General features: G+C 42.5%; 1 protein-coding gene across 3 annotated transcripts; it reads left to right on the top strand.

The window, feature by feature from the left end:
* Positions 1-38: 38 nt before the first annotated feature.
* On the top strand, positions 39-20,348 carry LOC100993532 (cytochrome c oxidase assembly protein COX15 homolog). Of its 3 annotated transcripts, none has more exons than XM_003825459.5 (9): positions 39-233; positions 2,459-2,640; positions 4,626-4,748; positions 5,035-5,221; positions 8,070-8,237; positions 11,127-11,208; positions 13,706-13,860; positions 15,742-15,855; positions 17,473-20,348. In XM_003825459.5, the coding sequence occupies exons 1-9, from the start codon at positions 144-146 to the stop codon at positions 17,602-17,604; spliced, it is 1,233 nt and encodes a 410-aa protein (XP_003825507.1). In that variant the 5' UTR covers positions 39-143; the 3' UTR covers positions 17,605-20,348. The 3 variants fall into 3 exon arrangements, with proteins under 3 accessions (XP_003825507.1, XP_008949029.1, XP_024786018.1); XM_008950781.6 differs by having other exon boundaries at positions 101-233; positions 18,714-20,348; XM_024930250.3 differs by lacking the exon at positions 13,706-13,860 and having other exon boundaries at positions 101-233; positions 17,473-17,507.
* Positions 20,349-20,840: the final 492 nt, after the last annotated feature.

The raw sequence follows: 20,840 nt of genomic DNA, 5'->3' as shown, positions 1-20,840 counted from the left end.
CAGGCGCACTTCTGTTCGCTCCGGTCCCCAGAGAAGGCGGGGCTCCCGCTGCCCGACCCGGAAGTGCTTCTCTTTTCCTTGGCGGAGGAGGGAGACCACAGAGCCCTGGGTTGTGGAAGAGGTGGCTGTTCCCTGTCATCAGTATGCAGCGATTGCTCTTTCCGCCGTTGAGGGCCTTGAAGGGGAGGCAGTATCTGCCGCTTCTGGCTCCTAGGGCAGCGCCTAGAGCACAGGTACCGCACTGCAGCGGACTCCGAGTCGCGGGAGCGGGGATGGAGTGAAAGGGCCGGGATAAAGATAATGTAGAGCCCCACATCACGTTTCCGGAGCTCCTTACAGTGCACTCACAACGCATAGGTTCAGATCAGAGCCCCTAGGTTCAGATCTGGAACATTGACCTGCTGTGTGGTATTGGCCAAGTTAATTAAACTTTCTGTTCTTCAGTTTCCTTATCTGTAAAATGGGGATAACAATACCTACTTTAAGGTTTGTTATGAGGATTACATTCTTTAATATACATCAGGCCTTTAGCACATGGTAAAAGCTGAGTAATTTTTACCCATATAGTTTATTTTTGCTTAAAAAGTTCCAAGTAGTCAGATGAGGAAGTATTACTGCATCCTACAGAGAAGGAAATTGAGGCTTAAAGTTACTTTTCTAAAGGTGACTCAGTTAATCAGAAATAGGAAACCGAGCATGGATCTTTGGACTCATAGGGGTATAGTCAGAAGAAGGCATGCATTTGCTTAACTAGTAATTATTGAGTGGTTATTATATATTAGGAACTGGAAAAAGAAAGATAAATATTACAAGACTCCTGCCCTGGAGGAAGTCAGTTTATTCATTTGCGAAATCCTTATCATGGTCTCGTTATATAAAGGAACAGTGTTAGAAACAAAGCTAGCAGAAGGGAGAGAGCAAGACTGACCAGACACTGCCACCCCAAAGCTCATAGTTTAGTGGGAGATACAAACAGATGAACCTGAAGGTAGAGTGATGTGCTGCATAACAACATTTTGGTCAACAACAGGCCACAGATACAGTCATGGTCCCATAAGATTATAATGGAGCTGCCTTTCCAAGTGTACCTTTTTTTTTTTTTTTAATCTTTTTCTCTAAATTTCTTTTTTAGAGACAGCGTTTTACTTTGTCACCCAGGCTGGAGTGCTGTGGCATGATTATAACTCACTGCAGCCTCCAGCTTGGAAATCCTGGCCTCAAGCATCCTCTTACCTCAGTCACTTAAGTAGCTAAGACTCCAAGTGTGTGCCACTGTGCCTAATTTTTGAAAAAATAGAGATAGGGGGTCTCGCTACATTGCCCAGGCTGGTCTCGAACTACTGGCCTCAAGTGATCCTCTCACCTTGGCCTCCCAAAGCCTTGGGATTATAGGCTTGAGCCGTTGCACCTGGCCCCATTTTTAAATCTTTTATACCATATTTTTACTGTAATTTTTCTATGTTTAGATAAACAAATACCATTGTGTTACAGTATTCGGTACGTAATATGCCATACAGATTTATAGCCTAAGAGCAATAAGTCATACCATATAGCTCAGGGGTGTAGTAGGCGATACCATCTAGATTTCTGTAAGTACCTTTTTTTTTGAGAGATGGAGTCTCACTTCATCGCCTAGGCTGGAGTGCAGTGGTGAGACCTTGGCTCACTGCAACCTCTGCCTCCCAGGTTCAAGTGATCCTGCCACCTCAGCCTCTCAAGTAGCTGGGATTACAAGCGTACACCACCATGCCCAGCTAATTTTTGTATTTTTGGTAAAGATGGGGTTTCACCATTTTGGCCAGGCTGGTCTTGAACTCCTGACCCAAGTGATCTCCCTGCCTCTGCCTACCAAAGTGCTGGGATTACAGGTGTGAATCACTACACCCAGCCTTTAGATTTGTGTAAGTACATTCTATGAGGTTCACACAATGATGAAATTGCTTAAGAATGCATTTCACAGAACATGTGCCCCTGTTGTTAAGTGATGCTTGACTGTACATTACAGTGTATTAAGGGCTTTCCAGTGTGCTGTGGGAGTGACCTATTGCAGACCTTGAAGAGCCTGGGAACACATCCCAGAGGAGGTGACATGTAAGCAGAGATCTGCAGTAGGTATTATTAATCAGGGGAAAGGAAGTGTACAAGCCAGAGAGAAATGTTGAAAGACCTAGAGGTGAAAGAAAATATTCCATATCTGTAAGTAGAGTGAAGTCTGAGGGAAGTATTCAGAGATGAGAAGATTCATGTAGTTGGGGATGGGTTTGAGTGAGGCTAGATTTGAAAACCAATTGGAAAACCAGTTGGAAGGCTGATGCAGTAATCCAGATAAGAGATGATGACTTAACAAGACATAGCTGTGGGGATGCTATGGTACTTCACGCTAATCAGAATGGGGTTGAGTGTGGGTAGCAGCCATTCCCTGTTTCTCCAGTTGTAATTTGTCTATCTTGATCTTTAGTGTGATTGCATCAGGCGCCCTTTGAGGCCAGGGCAATACAGCACCATCTCTGAAGTAGCTTTGCAATCTGGAAGGGGTACAGTGTCCCTTCCCTCAAAGGCTGCTGAGCGGGTGGTGGGCCGATGGCTCCTGGTCTGCAGTGGAACAGTGGCTGGAGCAGTTATTCTTGGTGGAGTAACTAGGTAAGTAATTTGCTCGTAGTGAGTCAGGTATTTGGATCATCAGTAGAAGCACAGGTTGACTGAGGAGAAAGGATTTTTTTTTTTTTTTTGAGACAGAGTCTTGCTCTGTTGGCCAGGCTGGAGTGCAGTGGTGTAATCTCGGCTGACTGCAACCTCCGTCTCCTGAGTTCAAGCGATTCTCCTGCCTCAGCCTCCCAAGTAGCTGGGACTAGGCGCGTGCCACCATATCTGGCTAATTTTTTGTATTTTTAGTAGAGACAGGGTTTCACCATGTTGGCCAGGCTGATCCAAACTCCTCACCTCAGGTGATCTGCCCACCTCGGCCTCCCAAAGTGCCGGGATTACAGGCATGAGCCACCATGCCCAGCTGGAGAAAGGAATTTTACAGAGCATCTAGTCTAGCTCCCTCATTGTATAGATGGAGAAACCGAGGCCTTAAAGAAGGAACATGTCTGATGGCTTGCCCTGCCATAGAACAGTTGAGTGTTTTATTAGTAGGAGCCTTCTATAAAGACTGGTTTATGTCTTAACTGGTACCTGTGCATTGTTTATGTATCTTTTCTCTTTCAATCAGAGTCCAAGTTTGTCTCAAAACTTTTTTTACAGTTTGTTTGAATTAAACCCAAAGAAGTTCTGTACATCACAATTGGTTCATGTTTCTTAGGTTTGTTTAAATCTATCAAGAGACTATAGATTTAGACACTCCTCCCTTTCCCCCTCTTCTAGTTGCTGAGGAAACTCTAGTCATTTGTCCTATGGTTATGCACAGTTTAGATTTTGCTGACTGCATAACTGTGTGATATTTAACATGTTCCTTTGTGCTGTCTATTTCCTGTGAATGAATAGTTGCTTGATCAGATTCAAATTAGGGATGAGGGAGCAAAATACTTCAGTAGGTGAATAGAACATTCGTGAATATCTGGTGTCTATTATAGATGTTAACAGCCATTAATTACCATTGCCTAGATCCATTATTTCATTAGCGTAGCAAAATTATAATATTTTATTAGCTCAACTCTAAAAAGCTTTCCCTCATCATCAGTTTGGATATCCCAAGGTATAGTTTGTATAGGAAAGGCAGGATACGTACTTGATTCTTCTTTCCCTTTATTTACCAATTTTCAAAATAATAAATTGGTCCCCCAAATCCTCCAAAGGCAACAAATAAAGGATTTGAATTTTTAAGGCTCATTATGAGATCATAGGTTCAAACACACTCGATAATGTTTCGGTCCGTTGTGATGATGGTGTTAGTGATTTGCTCAGATTGTCCCATCTTCAGTCAGTGGGCATCTCCTGAAATTGGCTCTAGTGACTTTTTGGCAGGGCCCTAATTACCTTTGATAGTTTCCTTACTTTCTAGTATGACAAGATGTTCCAAGCTCATCTTGTACATTTCTTGCCTCAGGCCTAAAATCAGGCTTTTACTCTAGGAATCCTAATTCCTTTTGGTGAAAAAGTTTCTAGTTTTAATCAAATGTGTCTTCCTCAAATTCTCTTCACATTCCACGTCCCTTATTTCAAAATACCTTATGTGTTATATAGGTTGTTATGAGCAAGTGCAACAAATTTGAATTTTATTGTCTTTAAATTCACCCAAGAATCTAAACCTGTATACATGTAACAGGTCTCTTTTCCCTGGGTAAGGAATGTTGGTTATGCATTTAGAACACATTTCTTTGGCTGTAGGGGTTGATTTTGCCTGTTGAGGAATGCTAGTGAAAGGAAGAATTGGGGAAAAAAAAAGAATTGGGGAGAGTTGAATAAAAGGATTGAGAGAATATAAGGGTAAATAAATTTGTATCTGATGGCAGCTGTTTCTGACAAAATTCCAAGCAGTAACAGAGAAATGTCTCAAAAGAGGAAACAAGGAAACAATGTGTTTACCTTTAACAAGGTTAAGTTCAGATCCACTTGTTGCTATAAACCTTTTGTGAGTAATCCAGCCTCACGCATACACCCCAAAATTTCTTTCCTATCCTAAGGTTGACAGAGTCTGGCCTCTCGATGGTAGATTGGCATTTAATAAAGGAGATGAAGCCACCTACAAGCCAAGAGGAATGGGAAGCAGAATTCCAAAGATACCAGCAATTTCCAGAATTTAAAATGTAAGTATTAGAGAAAATTAGGTAAACATCCCAGTAGGCCCATTTGATCTTTTGGACTTAAACCCTTCAGAATGGTTAGATTATTTCATGAACTTCGGTTCAGTTATGTTTAGTCAGCTTGTCTTCTAAGCCCCCAAATCCAAAGTCATCCTGAGGTCGTTGATGAGGAAGAGGGCAGACTTACCAAGTTGCAGGACTGAGAAAGAAAGGTTTTGCATTCCGTAAGAAAATAAAAACCAGAAGGATGTTTCCTCCTCCTCCTTTTTTGACTTTCCATTTCACCCAGCTTGAATCATGATATGACACTGACAGAATTCAAGTTCATCTGGTACATGGAGTACTCACACCGAATGTGGGGTCGCCTTGTAGGCCTTGTGTACATCCTGCCTGCTGCCTACTTTTGGAGAAAGGGCTGGCTCAGCCGTGGCATGAAAGGACGTGTTCTTGCCCTCTGTGGCCTCGTCTGCTTCCAGGTAAGATTTATTCAAGGTTGAGAAACCAGAAATGCTCCCAGGAGCTTCCTAGTTGGCATTGTTTTTTTTTTTTTTTTTTTGAGACGGAGTCTCGCTGTGTCGCCCAGGCTGGAGTGCAGTGGCGCGTGATCTCGGCTCACTGCAAGCTCCGCCTCCCAGGTTCATACCATTCTCCTGCCTCAGCCTCTCGGTAGCTGGGACTGCAGGCACCTGCCACTATGCCTGGCTAATTTTTTGTATTTTTAGTAGAGACGGGGTTTCACCATGTTAGCCAGGATGGTCTGGATCTCCTGACCTCGTGATCTGCCTGCCTTGGCCTCCGAAAGTGCTGGGATTACAGGTGTGAGCCACCGCGCCCGGCCCCTAGTTGGCATTGTTTTTAAGGAAATAATCTCTGAGGCACTTTAATAGAATAGGTAAGAGCATGCATTTTAGTGTCACAGGCCTAGCTTCAAGCCCCAGCTCTGACACTTAGGGTAAATTACCTAACCTCTGAAAGCTATGATTTCTTTACCTGTAAATGGGGATAATAACAGTGCCACCATGTACAGTCGTGTAAATATTAAATGAGATAATCCATATTTAAAGTACTTAGCTTAGTGCCTGGAATCAGTAAAGCACTCAGTAGTATATTTTCATGTGCTGCAAGATGTAGTTTGTTTCCCATCATGGGTGTCTCCCTAGGTTCTTGTCTCTTCTCTTTTTCTAACTTGTCTGCTATAGGAAAGAGGGATCCCTGTGCTAGAATGCCACAGAAGCATACAGGAAAATTCCAAAAGAGAGAAACACTTTGTGGGATGAAGGATTGTAGAATACCCATGTAGCTGAGAGATATTCAGATATAAATGGCAATTAAAATCACGTAAGTTGAGCGCCTCTTAAGGAAAGACTCCCACAGTTAACAGGTTAGTACTGCTAGAATGATGAAAAAAAAAATTGGGTGAAACTGAGCCACAAATTAAAAGAGAAGACACATAGGAGTATTTGGGTCAAGGTTTAGAGATCCTAAAGGAGATTATCAGGGCATCAAAGAAACATCAAAATTTAATCAGGAGGAAGCTAATTGGTTAATTTAACTCAGAAGTGGTAAGAAAATGAGCCAGTTAGAAGGGATTAAGGCTGGGTGCAGTGGCTCACACCTGTAATCCCAACACTTTCGGAAGCCAAGGTGGGGGATCAGGAGTTCCAGACCAGCCTGGCCAACATGGTAAAACCCTGTCTGTACCTAAAATACCAAAATTAGCTGGGCGTGCTGGCGTGGGCCTGTAGTCCCAGCTATTTCGGAGGCTGAGGCAGAAGAATTGATTGAACCGGGGAGGCGGAGGTTGCAGCGAGCTGAGAGGTTGCACCACTGCACTCCAGCCTGGGCAACAGAGCAAGACTCTGTCTCAAAAATAAATAAATAAATAAAGAAGGGATTAAGGAGGGAGATGAGAGAGAAGAAATAGAGGCAGCAGAAACAATAATCAAAGTCTAATAGTAACCAGAGAAAGGCATGTAGAACAAAATGAAAGTTAACATTTTAGAATTAGAAAAGCAAGCCAACACTGAAAACACTATTAGGGAGGCAGAAATTAAAGATGTCAGATAAGGTATGGGAGAAGAAAGTGGGCTAGTGAATCAACTGTGTACGTCTTCATCTTTCAATGTCTCTTGCAGATGAAATCAAGGTAATTAGAATATCCAGGGTAATCTTGAAAGGGGAGAGAAATGCCCAAAAAGATTTCCTGAAGAGTATATATTTAGAAGTGGCAGAGTCCACCTCTTTGACCTGATTCTACTGAGCTGGGCAAGTGGGAGTGAAAGGGCTGTCTTATTTCATATGATTGGAACTAACAATTGTTTGGTTAATTGAAAAAGCCAGTTAAAGCAGAGAATCATAGAATATGATACATAACATAAACTTTTAAACTTAAATCTGTATGTTCATTACCAACTTTTACAAAATCAAGGCCTTTTCTTTGACTATGCGTCCCCAGATTGGCATTCAACTGCAGGTTTCTTATATCCCCATAAACTGTGGTTTTGCTTAAAGCGGAGTGGGAACTTAGATATTTGCAAAGCGATCTGCATGCAAAACCTTATTGATTTTTATGATTTTCCCCTGAAACTTTTATAATTGTCTTATTCCAACCTAACTTGACAGTAGATGTTTTTAAGCATTTACCTTTACTAAGTTTCTCCAAAACATTCAATCTAGTTTTATGAGATATATCCATGGACCTTTTTTTTTTTTAAAGCTCATCAGCTACTGTTAGTGTTAGTGTATTTTATGCATGGCCCAAGACAATTCTTCCAGTGTGGCCCAGGGAAGCCAAAAGATCAGACACTTCTGATCTAAATAGTAGTTAAGTATTAATGGTGATATGTGAAGAACTGTGGATAAATCATGAATCTTGGGACACTGCGTATTGGGGAGGGTATGGAAAGAGGAGGGGTGGGGTAGAGAGTACTCCTGATAGCTCATTTCCTCAGTAAAGTTGAACAGATCAGGCCGGGTGTGGTGGCTTACGCCTGTAATACCAGCACTTTGGTAGGCTGAGGTGGGCGGATCACAAGGTCAAGAGATTGACACCATCTGGCCAACATGGTGAAACCCCATCTCTACTAAAAATACAAAAATTAGCCAGGCGTGGTGATGCGCAACTGTAGTCCCAGCCACTTGGGAGGCTGAGGCAGGAGAATCACTTGAACCTGGGAGGCGGAGATTGCAGTGAGCCAAGATCCCGCCACTGCACTCCAGCCTGGTGACAGAGTGAGACTCTGTCTCAAAAAAACAACAAAAAAAAGAAAGTTGAACAGATCATTTTAACCTTGTTTTGTTTGCTTCATCTCTTGGGGGTTCTAGGGTCTGTTGGGATGGTATATGGTGAAAAGTGGACTAGAAGAAAAATCAGACTCCCATGACATCCCTCGGGTCAGTCAGTACCGCCTTGCTGCCCACCTGGGATCAGCCCTGGTTCTTTATTGTGCCAGCTTGTGGACCTCACTCTCACTGCTACTCCCTCCGCACAAGGTAAGAGTTGTGTGCAAATATCTGTGTTCAAGACCCCGCTTTCGGTTCTTTTGGATATATATCTAGAAGTAGAATTGCTGGATCATATAGGAGTTGAATATTTTGCCAACATTTTCTATTGGCAAAGGTGAAACAAATTGAAAAATAGAGTGGGAGGGAGTACCAACAACAAAAAATATCCCAGTCGCTTTACCTCTGACTCCTAGAAGGGATGGTGGATGGCAAAGTGAGAAAGATCAGAACAGAGGTGTTTCTGAACTTCTGGTGTGGACAAGAGCTATATTGTTCGTTAAATGGGGACCTGCCAGTTAAGTCTAATAGTAAACCTTAGTGATTTTGTCTGAAGTATTTTTCTGTCTGCTGATTAAAGCAAAGTACTAGTTTTTCATTTTATGCTTTGATTTAAAAGCAAGGTATAACATTTTTTTGAGGCCTTCATTAATAATAGAGGTTCCAAGACACCACACCCTTATAGGACATTTTTTTCACTAGAATTTTTTTTTAAATGAGTCTTGGCCAGGCACGGTGGCTCACGCCTGTAATCCCAGCACTTTGGGAGGCAGAGGCAGGCAGATCACCTGAGGTTGGGAGTTTGAGACCAGCCTGACCAACCTGGAGAAACCCCATCTCTACTAAAAATATAAAATTAGCCAGCCATGGTGGCACATGCCTGTAATCCCAGCTACTCGAGAGGCTGAGGCAGGAGAATTGCTTGAATCCGGGAGGCAGAGGTTGCAGTGAGCTGAGATGGCACCATTGCAGTCTAGCCTGGGCAACAAGAGCGAAATTCCATCTCAAAAAAAAAAAAAAAAGAGTCTTATATTAGGTATTGAAATCATGGGTTGACCTGAGTAAGCTGTTCCTGGAGAAAAGTTTGAGATGACAGCAGGACTCTTAAGTCGAATCATCCATTAGGTACTTGGAGCTAGTAGCTAGATCCCAGTAAGGACTGGACGTGTTGTCTTGGCAGTCATTCCCACAGAGAAGCCAAATTGGGTTGAAATATTGATACAGTAGACAACCACTGAATAATTCCACATCTGAAAAATAAGGAATTATTTGAAAGTCTCCTGACTTTCAAAGCCAAACTTCATTTATTTATTTATGTATTTATTTATTTATTTGAGATGGAGTCTTGCTCTGTTGCCCAGGCTGGAGTGCAGTGGTGTGACCTTGGCTCACTGCAACCTCCACCTCCTGGGTTCAAGCAATTCTTCAGCCTCAGCCTCCCGAGTAGCTGGGACTACAGGCGTACACCACCATGCTCGGCTAATTTTCTGTATTTTTAGTAGAGACAGGGTTTCACCATGTTGGCCAGGCTGCTCTTAAACTCCTGACCTCAGGTGATCCACCCGCCTCGGCCTCCCAAAGTGCTGGGATTACAGGTGTGAGCCACCGTGCCCATCAAAGCCAAACTTCTAAAATGAATTCATTTTAATTCAGACTTCTAAAATGAATTCATCTTAATGAATTCATTTTGCCTGCATCTATAGCTGCTGCTTCCTGACAATCTATTCCTTCTTTTCAATCCCTGTAATTATCTTCCTCACCCAACCCAATACATACACACTCACACATTTACCCACACTTACACATAAACCCACACACTCTTGCTACTGAAATTGTACTCTTAAAGGTTACTGATGACTTTATCAATTGTTTTTCTCTGTTAGTTTAGATTCACCTAATTACAAAAAGGATTTGAGATGCTAGCCAATGAGCCATATAGTGCTATGCTGTCCAACACAGTAGCTACTAGCTACATATGGCTATTTAAATTTTAACTAATTAAGGCTGGGCATGGTGGCTCACACCTGTAATCCCAGCACTTTGGGAGGCTGAGGCAGGTGGATCATTTGAGGTCAGGAGTTTGAGACCAGCCTGGCCAACATAGTGAAACCCCCATCTCTACTAAAAGTTAAAAAATTAGCTGGGCAATAGTGGCGCACACCTGTAATCCCAGCTACTTGGGAGGCTGAGGCAGGAGAATCGCTTGAGCCTGGGAGGTGGAGGTTGCAGTGAGCCAAGATTGTGCCACTGCACTCCAGTCTGGGCGACAAAGTGAGAAAAAAAATTTTTTTAATTAAATAAAATTTATTTACATAAGCTTTTTGTTTATTTAAACTTTATATTTAAATAAAATTAATTTTTTATTTAATTTTCAGTCATACTAGCCACATGTTTCAAGCTCTCCTTAGGTAGATGATAGAACTTTTCCATCACAGAAAGTTCTATTGGACACTGCTGATATACTGTCCTATAATATGTTAGTAATGATACCTAACTTTTCATATAGTAGAGTGTAAGCCATTTGAGGGTAGCATAGTCACCTGTTTATAAAGTTCTTATTCATATTTGATGATTCACTTATTAGTATTAGAAGTTGGTAATAAGAATAAAAACAAATTTTGATTTTATCAAAAACACTAAATGGAGGAATCTCTAAGCACTTTATGCAATTTTGATTCTGACTATATTTGCTAAACACTAATATCACACACATGAAAATCCAGTCCTGATCTTAAGCTACATCCTTTCAACCGTGATGAAGCATTGTTTCCTGAATAATGTAAATCATTCAGTTTTTGAACAGATGCATAATGAGTACCTATGTGCCAATCACTAGGCTAAGATTGCTCTAGTAAAAAAGATGGCAGTTCCTGCCTTCACAAAACTTATGGGGTAGAAGGGAAAACAGATAGTAATCTATAATTATAATAAAATACAGTGCATGTTGGAACAGAATATCTGCCAGGAGTACTTAACCTAGTCTAGGGGTCAGAGAATATCTGATCTTAATTTGTCACTTGGGTTTGGCCTTAGAGATCTTTGCTGCCTCTCATTGTTCCTGCAACACAGTTTAACTGAATGATTTTTTTTCTTATTTAGTTGCCTGAAACCCACCAACTCCTACAGTTGAGACGATTTGCTCATGGAACAGCAGGTCTGGTGTTCCTTACGGCCCTCTCAGGTAGGACTCAGCTCATCAAAGATGACCTGTTTGCATTGCACTCTAAGCTGGGACCTCTTGCCTAATGCTTTGCCCCTTCCTCCTGCATCTTTATATTTCCTTTTCACATCTGTTTCTCTCATTCCCCCATCTTCACCCTCTGTTTCCTGTTCCTTTCTCTCTTCCAAAAATTCTACTTTACTGTCAATTGAACAAAAATATTGAACATCTACCTAGATCCAGATGGCCTAGGTTCAAATCCTGGCTTCACTACCTGTGAACTATATGACCTTTGCAAGCTCTGTAACCTCTCTGGGCCTTAGAGACCTTATCTATAAAATGGAGATTACGACAACAGTATGACTGCTAAATGTGAAATGTGTAGCATCGTTGTTGGCATGTAGCAAAGGCTACATAAGTGTTAGCTGTTACTATATATAAACATTGTTATCATCACATTACATCAACATGGGTCAGACAAAAGGCTTGCCCTCAGAGATGGTTGCAGGTGGAGAGTTCATTGGCACAGAGAGACCAACACAGGATTTTTTCATTCTTTTTTTTGAGACTGAGTCTCACTCTGTTGCCCAGGCTGGAGTGCAGTGGCATGATCTCAGCTCACTGCAACCTCTGCCTCCCTAAATCCAAGTGATTCTCGTGCCTTAGCCTCCCGAGTAGCTAAGACTACAGGTGCACACCACCACACCCAGCTGATTTTTGTATTTTTAGTAGAGATGGGGTTTCACCATGTTGGCCAGGCTGGCCTCGAACTTCTGACCTCAGGTGATCCACCCGCCTTAGCCTCCCAAAGTGCTGGGATTACAGGCATGAGCTACCATGCCTGGCCGTTTTCATTCTTTAACCCACACTTCCACCACTGCTGCTCTCATTCTAGAACTGCACTATCCAGTAGAGGAGCCTGTAGCCTCATGTGGATATTTAAACTTAAATTAATTAAGGTTAAATAAAATTTAAAATTTAGTTCTTCAGTCACACTAGCAACATTTCAGATGCTCCACAGGCACATGTGGCTAGGGGCTAGTATATTGGTTGGCACAAATATAGAATACTTCCACTCTCACAGAAAGTTCTATTGATAGTACTGCTCTGGACTAAAAATAATATTGATTCAAACCAATGAGCCACTCAACACTTTTATTTTTGGCATAAGAGCATGAATTTTTACTTCATAAGGGACATTTAAAAAAAATATGGAGTGGGTTGGGCATGGTGGCTCACACCTGTAATTCCAGCACTTTGGGATGCTGAGGCAGGTAGATTGCTTGAGCCAGGGAGTTCAAGACCAGCCTGGGCAACATGGTGAAACCTCGTCTCTACAAAAAATACAAAAATTAGCCATGTGTGGTGGTATTCACCTGTAGTCTCAGCTACTCAGGGGGCTGAGGCGGGAGGATTGCTTGAGCCCAGGAGGTTGAGGCTGCAGTGAGCGGAGATTGCGCTGCTGCACTCCAGCCTGGGTGACAGAGCAAGACCCTGACTCAAAAAAAGAAAAAAAGGCCAGGCGTGGTGGCTTATGCCTCTAATCCCAGCACTTTGGGAGGCCGAGGCAGGCGGATCACCTGAGGTTGGGAGTTCGAGACCAGCCTGGTCAACGTGGTGAAACCTCGTCTCTACCAAAGGGCGCACCTATAGTCCCAGCTACTCGGGAGGCTGAGGCAGAAGAATTGCATGAACCCTGGAGGCAGAGGTTGCAGTGAGCCGAGATCATGCCGCTGCACTCCAGCCTGGGGGACAGAGCCAGACTGCGTCTCAAAAAAAAAAAAAGAAAGAAAGAAAGAAAAAAGCGAGTGTGACCCAAACATTTCTGGATTTTCTTTGATAATAAATAATGGATCAGACATCCATTAATTCATGAATACCCTCTTTATTTGTTTATCCAGGATTTAGTTTATAAGTTTTGGGATTTTTCTCACTTCTGTATTCAGTCAACAAACATTTACTGAGCATTTGGGGAAGACAGATAACGCACAATAGAAACATAATGTGCTAGATGATATTTAGTGCCATGAAGAAAAATAAATTAGGGTCAGGAGACAGAAAGTGGGCTAGGATCATCAAGCGAAATCTCTTTGGTAAGGTGACATCTGAGTGGAAGCTGAGGAAATAAGGGAGTCAGTCATGCAGACATCTGTGGGAGAGCATTTCTAAAATAAATCAGTAGCACTCAGTGGCGGGGTGAGGAGGGCATCAAAATCACTAAGGGAATTTTTCTAAGCTAATAAGCCTCTCCCCTCCCCCCACACCACAGCCTCTACTCCACTTCTCTAGAGGAAGCAGAATCTTGGGGTGGGAGCAGGTAAGGATGCAGAGATTTGAAGTTTCCTTGGTGATTGTGATGTATCTTCTCTGTTGGAGAACTCCTGTTGCAGATATGTCTATTATTCTCTGACTGTTCCCTTAGTTTAACTCTGGGATAACAGACTTTTTCTATATCAGAACTAGTATTTGGTCTCTTCTTCCTCTCATTTTAATAAATACCATTTACCTTGGACTACAGGGGCTTTTGTGGCAGGGCTAGATGCTGGGCTTGTTTATAACTCCTTTCCCAAAATGGGAGAATCCTGGATCCCGGAGGACCTCTTTACCTTCTCCCCCATCCTGAGGAATGTTTTTGAGAATCCCACCATGGTGCAGTTTGATCACAGGATTCTGGTAAGTGTAGTTGGTGGTTACCTGCCAGAGAGCACAGGAGCCTATCATAGGCTTTGGGGTGTCAGTGAAGCACTGATGGCAACACTGAGAGGGTAGAGCAGGAACTATATTTCCTGCTCTCTTCGGAAGAAATTTTAGGACCATTTCTCTAATCTAATGTCTTTGTCCTCATTATTCACCCCTGTCCCCCTACCCCCACCCCAGCCAAATTCTAGCTTTCAGGACGTTGCCAGCTTCTTAAAAGTTCAAATGTGCCTTTTACCACTTGGCAAATGATAACCTCCCTCAATCCTGCACGTACCTAGAAAGTCATTTCAGCAGAAATGTAGTTGAGTAGAGAAGCGAATGCGGAGACCATAGCTGCTAAGCACGTAGCTCTCGGAGCTAAACCAGAAGCTCAAGGAGCCAGGAGCTTCACCAGTACTTTTCATTCTATTTAAGCGAATATGTTTTGAGGGTCTGCTATGGGCCATTCAAAGATTGGCTTGGAGGCCTGTGTGTGATGAATTGGAGCGGGGAAAGATGAGCAGTAAGGAGACTGTGAGAAGCATAGTGCTGCTGCGTAATGCCAGGGAGAGTGATGGAGATGGGGCCTACATGGTGGGAGTGGGACTTGAGAAGAATGATGCATTTGAGAGAGAATTTAAAGGAATAGAGAGGCTGGGCACGGTAGCTCACACCTATAATCCTAGCACTTTGGGAGGCTGAGGCGAGAGGATTGTTTGAGCAGGAGTTTGAGGCTGCAGCAAGCTGTGATCACGTTACTGCATTCTAGCCTGGGAGACAGTAAGAGCCTGTCTCTTAAAAGATTAAATTTAATTTAAAAATAAGAGCACTGGGCGCAATGGCTCATGCCTGTAATCCCAGCACTTTGGGAGGCTAAGGCAAGAGGATCGCTTGAGCCCAAGAGTTCAAGACCAGCCTGGGCAACAGAGGGAGACCTCATCTCTATAATAAATAAATAAATAAAGGAAAAGAGTTAATAAGATTGGCTGTCAGGAATAAAGGTGAAGAAAGATCAAGTGAAATCCCAAAGTTTCTTCTACAGCATGCTTGAAACATGACCTACAGGGATGGGACCCTCAGAATGAGTGTGGAGCTAGAGGTGGGAGGATGTCATCAGATGGAGGCATGTTGAGTGTGAGGTGAGAGCAGCACATCCAGAGAGAGGGGGCCAGAGGGCTCAGCTGTCCAACGGGGGCTGGGCTGAGGCACGTTACCTGGTGTGGGCTGAGTCCCCACCTGCGCACAGTATTTTAGCATAAGTAAAGCCTGGTTGAAATTGTCATTGTGGACAGCACTGAAAAGGAAATGAAGTGAAATAAATGTAGAAATATGATAGAAAACATTCTCCCTGATACCGTGGAAGAGGAAGGAGACCATTATTGCCAGTCTTGGACCCTTGTTCTGAAGAGATAGGAATGAAAATGAGACTTTAGGTCTTTTTTAGCACCAGCTGGCAGCACCAGCACTTTCTCCACTCACAGCCCAGGAAAATAATAACCCTCATGTGCTGGGGTCAGCCCTGCTTTAAGAATATAGGATTAGAGATATGGTTAGGGATAAGGATGCAAAGAATTAAAAATGAGGGGGACACCCACATTGGAAGGTGGATGAGATCACTGGGAGTGAGGGTGTATAAAGTACATACAGAATCTTAGGTGGAGCCTGGGTGATACTGACGTTTAAGTGGCAAGCAGAAGAGGATGGTGGAAGAGACAGCCTGTGGAGGAGTGATCAGGCTGGGACTGCAGGGAGGTTCTCTGTGACTGGTACAGGAAAGTACTTCATGGTTGCTGAGTGGTTCTAGAGGAGATACATGTAAGGTGAGTAGAAACCTGGCACTTGTATCTAATGTGATAGACTCTTTCTTCCCTGCAGGGAATCACTTCAGTCACTGCCATTACAGTGCTCTACTTCCTCTCTCGGAGAATTCCCCTTCCTAGAAGGACCAAGATGGCAGCAGTGACTCTGCTGGCTTTGGCGTATACACAGGTATAAACCACTTCTTTTTGTTCTGACAGTATCCCCAATACAAAGTTAAAAAAGGGGCTGGGCACAGTGGCTCATGGTTGTAATCCCAGCACTTTGGGAGGCCTAGGTGGGCAGATCACTTGAGCCAGGAATTCAAGACTAGCCTGGGCAATGGCAAAACCCCATCTCTACAAAAAAATACAAAAATTAGATGGGCATGTTGGTGTGTGCCTGTAGTCCAAACTACTTGGGAGGCTGAGATGGGAGGATCACCTGAGCCAGGGAGGTTGAGGCTGCAGTGAGTCAAGATCGCACCACTGCACCCCAGCCTAGACAACAGAGTGAGACCCTGTCTGTTTAAAAAAAAAAAAAAAAAAGGAAAGGTGACAGACTAGGAGAAAATATTTTCCATATTTATAATAAATTAAAAGATTAATAACCGGAAAATAAGTAAAGGACATCAATACACAATTACCACAAAAACAATGATTAATGGCCAGTAAACATGAAAAGCTGTTCAGCTTCACTTATAATCAGAGAGGAGCAAATTTAAAAAATAAGTACCATTTTGTGCCTATCAAATTGGAAAAAAGTGAAAAAAAAGATAATCAGGTATTGCCATGGGCATAGGAAAATGGATACTTTCAAATATTCCTGGTGAGAGCATGAGTCAGTACAGTTTTTTCCAGAAGGCAATTTGGCAATATCTTTTTTTTTTTTTTAGAGATGGAGTCTCACTCTGTCACCCAGGCTGGCAATATCTTTTAAAAGTTAAATGGATAATTCTTTGGCCCAGCAAATGAACTTATTAGTGTCAGTCCTAGAAACAGTCCAATGCACAAAGACCTTTTGTATGAGAAAATTCATCATAGAATTGTGATAGTGAAAAATTGGAAACAACCTAAATAGTTAAAAAACTATGGGCCGGGCACAGTGGCTCACGCCTGTAATCCCAGCACTTTGGGAGGCCGAGGTGGGCGGATTACCTGAGGTCAGGAGTTCAAGACCAGCCTGGCCAACATGATGAAACTCTGTCTCTACTAAAAAATACAAAAATTAGCCAGGCGGGGTGGCACACGCCTGTAATCCCAGCTACTTGGGAGGCTGAGGCAGGAGAATTGCTTGAGCCCTGGAAGTGGAGGTTGCAGTGAGCCGAGATCATGCCATTGCACTCCAGCCTGGCAGACAGAGTGAAACTCTGTCTCAAAACAAAACAAAACAAAAAAAACTATGGTATATCCATACTGTGCGATACTGCACAGCAGTTTAATAAGATCTCAATACATAGTGTATATTGCTAAGTGAAAAAAAGCAAGTGACAGAACAATATGTTTTTTAAAAGCACAAAACTATATATTTCTCTATAAACATACTAAAGTACAAGTATGCAGAAACTGGTAACAGTGACTACTCTGGGGAACTGGGATGGATTGAAGAATAAGGGGAATTTTAGGTTTATCAATTTTGTTCGAATTTCTTTCATTGTAAGCATATTTGCTTGTGAAATTAAAAATGTGTGTATTTTAAGTGCTCTGATAGGAGGATGTGGAGGTTTGTGTGTGGTTATCCACGCCTGGCCATTTTCAATGTGAACTTTGGGTTACTGCCTTTCCTATTGCCTTCTTTCCTTTGTGACAGGTGGGCTTGGGCATCAGCACGCTGCTGATGTATGTCCCAACTCCTCTGGCCGCCACTCACCAGTCAGGCTCCTTGGCTTTGCTCACTGGCGCTCTTTGGCTGATGAATGAACTCCGAAGAGTCCCAAAATGATTCTTAGAGGACCAGCCTCCTGGGACTGTGACTGCTTTTGAGAGCTCTTCAGAGATCATAAGAACTTGGGCTTTTCTACGAGATGACCTTGACATACCAAGTGGTTTCCAAATGGTCAACTTACTTAAAAATCTTTTCCTGTTTTGAGATAGTCACTGGATCAAGAATGCATTAAGTGTGGTTACCCTAAATGTTCCCTTTTAAATCTGCTTTTCATGTTGAAAATCAGTTTTAATGTAGAGAAAGAAATGTCTGCCATTTGCTGCTTAACAGGCTTTGTGTCAGGTTTTTCAGTGTTGGCAAGCTCTTGGTTCTACGTGGATGATTTCTGTCTCCCTGTTCTCCTGAGTCCTTAATTCTGCCTAAATAGAATTTCTTTATGATCTTAACTTCACTTCCATTAGGTGAAGGTTGAAAGGATAGGATTGACATACCCAAAGTAGCCAGCTGGTCTTCAGCAAAAAAAAAAAAAAAGCTAATGTCTTCTAATATCCTGATTTTCAGAAATGGGGAAATTGCAGATTTTGACAAGCTTAATGTGTATATGTAGCAAAATGGTTTTTAAGTACTTGGAAAAGGAGGTAATCGCCAAATAGTTCCATTTTTTTTTTTTTTTTTTGAGACAGTTTCACTCTTGTTGCCCAGGCTGGAGTACAATGGCGTGATCTCAGCTCACTCTGCAACCTCCACTTCCCAGGTTCAAGCGATTCTCATGCCTCAGCCTCCCGAGTAGCTGGGACTACAGGCACAAGTCACCATGCCTGGCTAATTTTGTATTTTTAGTAGAGAAGGGGTTTCACCACATTGGCCAGGCTGGTCTTGAACTCCTGACCTCAGGTAATCCGCCCATCTCGGCCTCCCAAAGTGCTGAGATTACAGGCGTGGGCCACCACGCCCAGCTAGTTCCTCTTTTGATAAGGCTGTTAACATTACAAGGTCAGAGAGAGGAATGGAATCGACAGTATAAATTGGTTCCTGAGAGGGTTTCCTAACAGCTTTGTAATAAGAAAAATATGGCCTTGATGGTGTAGTGCATGGACATCTACCCAGATAAACAAATTGTTGACTGCTGAATTAATGTGATTTTGGTCTCTATTGATATTTCATAGGGCCCTGTCTTATTCAACTTTACTTTTAAAATCAGTGATTTGGATGAAGGCATCAGAAACATCTGATTTGAGGATGGAGCAACCCAATATTGCTAATATAATAGATGACAGTGGCAACTGAAAACAGTCCCAGAATGACCCCATCGAGATGAAATTAAACAGATTAGAAATGTAACATACTCATTTAAATTAAATAAGTTGTATAAGTTTGGGCTGAAGAAACCTGGCCTTGTATCATTTCATATAAAAAAGACGGGGATTTTAGTTGTCCTCAGGTTCAATATGAACCAAGTAGTATTCATGTTGTTATTATATGATAACACAGAAAAATTAGTGGTACTTCAGGTTTTATCAGTAGAAGTGTCACAGCCATAGTCAGAATACCCCTAACATACTGCATTTCACTCTGGGTACCAAATTTAAGCAAGATATTGATGGCCACTGTGTATCCAGAAGAAGAGATCAGAATGATGAGTCCAGAACCCCTGTCACACAGGGAATAGGTGAAGGAACTAGGGATATTTAACTGGAGCAGAGAACATCTGGGGAGAGAGCAAGATTCCTGTCCTTGAGAAGTTGAAGCCATCTCATGCAGAAGAGGGGATGAGCTTCCATTATGCTGCAGAGCTGGCAGCAATGGATGAAAGTTGCAGGAAGTTAGTTTTAGTTCTGTAGAAGGCAAGAGTAGGGTAGACCAAATCAAATGCTCACTGGGGTCAGGCTGATGGAGACAGTAACACTGGCGAGCAGGTGCCCCAGCTCGGACTATACTGCTGAGTTCTGGTCTGTTGCTGCCACTCTACAGGTCCAGGGTTGTTAGATCTTCTGGGTTTTTGTTTTGCTTTTTGAAATAAGGAAAATAAGTTTATCTTAAGTTTATTTTTCCTTGGATATACCTAGATTCCATACAGTGACAATACAAATACAAAGGAAGAACATCTGGATTTCATCCTTGACCTCATTTACAAAGCAAAAAGGGATGCTGGATTCAGATATAAATGTTTAATTTTGCAGTGTTTAAGTCAGCAAATCTTCTGTTTTTTAAAAATAAGCCACATGTCTAGATTTTTCTGTGAAAGCTCTCAATTAAGTGTTGGGAACTAATTTCAAGATTTTAAAAAATGTTATGCAGGCTTAACATGTCTGAGAGCCATAAATGACCTAACGTTTCCCATTAGTCTCTGAACTAGGCGATCTCAGTTCTCTTTCAACTCCAGTACTCTGTAAGTTTCTGTGACCTGTAGTGTACCATTCTCAGGTGGTGATATGGTTTGGATGTTTTGTCCCCTCCAAATCTCATGTTCAAAGTGTGACATTCAGTGTTAGAGGTGGGCCTAGTAGGAGGTATTTGGGTCATGGGGGCGGATCCCTTATGTATGACTTTGTGCCATCCCCATAGTAATGAGTGAGTTCTCACTCTGGTTGTTTATGCAAGAGCTGGTTGTTTAAAAGAGCCTGGAACTTCCTCCTCTCTCGCTTGCTCTCTCTCACCATGTGACACACTGGCTCCCCTTCACCTTCTGCCATGATTGTAAGCTTCGTGAGGCCCTCACCAGAAGCAGATGCCAGCGCCATGCTTCCTATACAGTTCTATGCAGAACAGTGAGCCAAATAAACCTCTTTTCTTTCTAAAAATTGTCAGTATTTCCTTATAGCAATGCAAGCCAACTAACACAGGTGATTCTTAGCAAAACAGTTTGTCAATTTTTCATAAATGCTGGACCCTGGCTGGGCTTATGCTATTGCCTAGAAGAGATTCCCAACTTCTCTCTTATTTGAATCTTAGAAAAATCCCAAAGCCCAAGCCTCATCTAAGACCAATTAAGTCACAATCCCTGGAGGAAGTAAAAGGCATATTTTTAAAGTTCCCCAGGTGATTCCAATGTGCAGACAAGTCTAGGGACCACTGGCTTAGGTCCTAATAGCCTAGTTACCTTAGAAAGTTCTGACTAGCTTATTCCCATTCCCTTCTAATTTCCACCCCACCTTATCATTTGATCTGCTATGTTGCTCCTGTTAGTATGTTAGTAGGATATGGTCTCTTCTGGATAGAATCCTTCAAAGAAAGGGAACTGTAGTTCCTGAGGCAGGTTCCCACACCATCCTCTCCTGATCCTCAAACCCAGG

The sequence above is a fragment of the Pan paniscus genome, chromosome 8 (genome assembly GCF_029289425.2).
Source record: "Pan paniscus chromosome 8, NHGRI_mPanPan1-v2.0_pri, whole genome shotgun sequence".
Classification (NCBI taxonomy): Eukaryota; Metazoa; Chordata; class Mammalia; order Primates; family Hominidae; genus Pan; species Pan paniscus.
The sequence above is the reverse complement of the archived record's forward strand: the minus strand, read 5'-3'. Positions and strand labels throughout refer to the sequence as shown.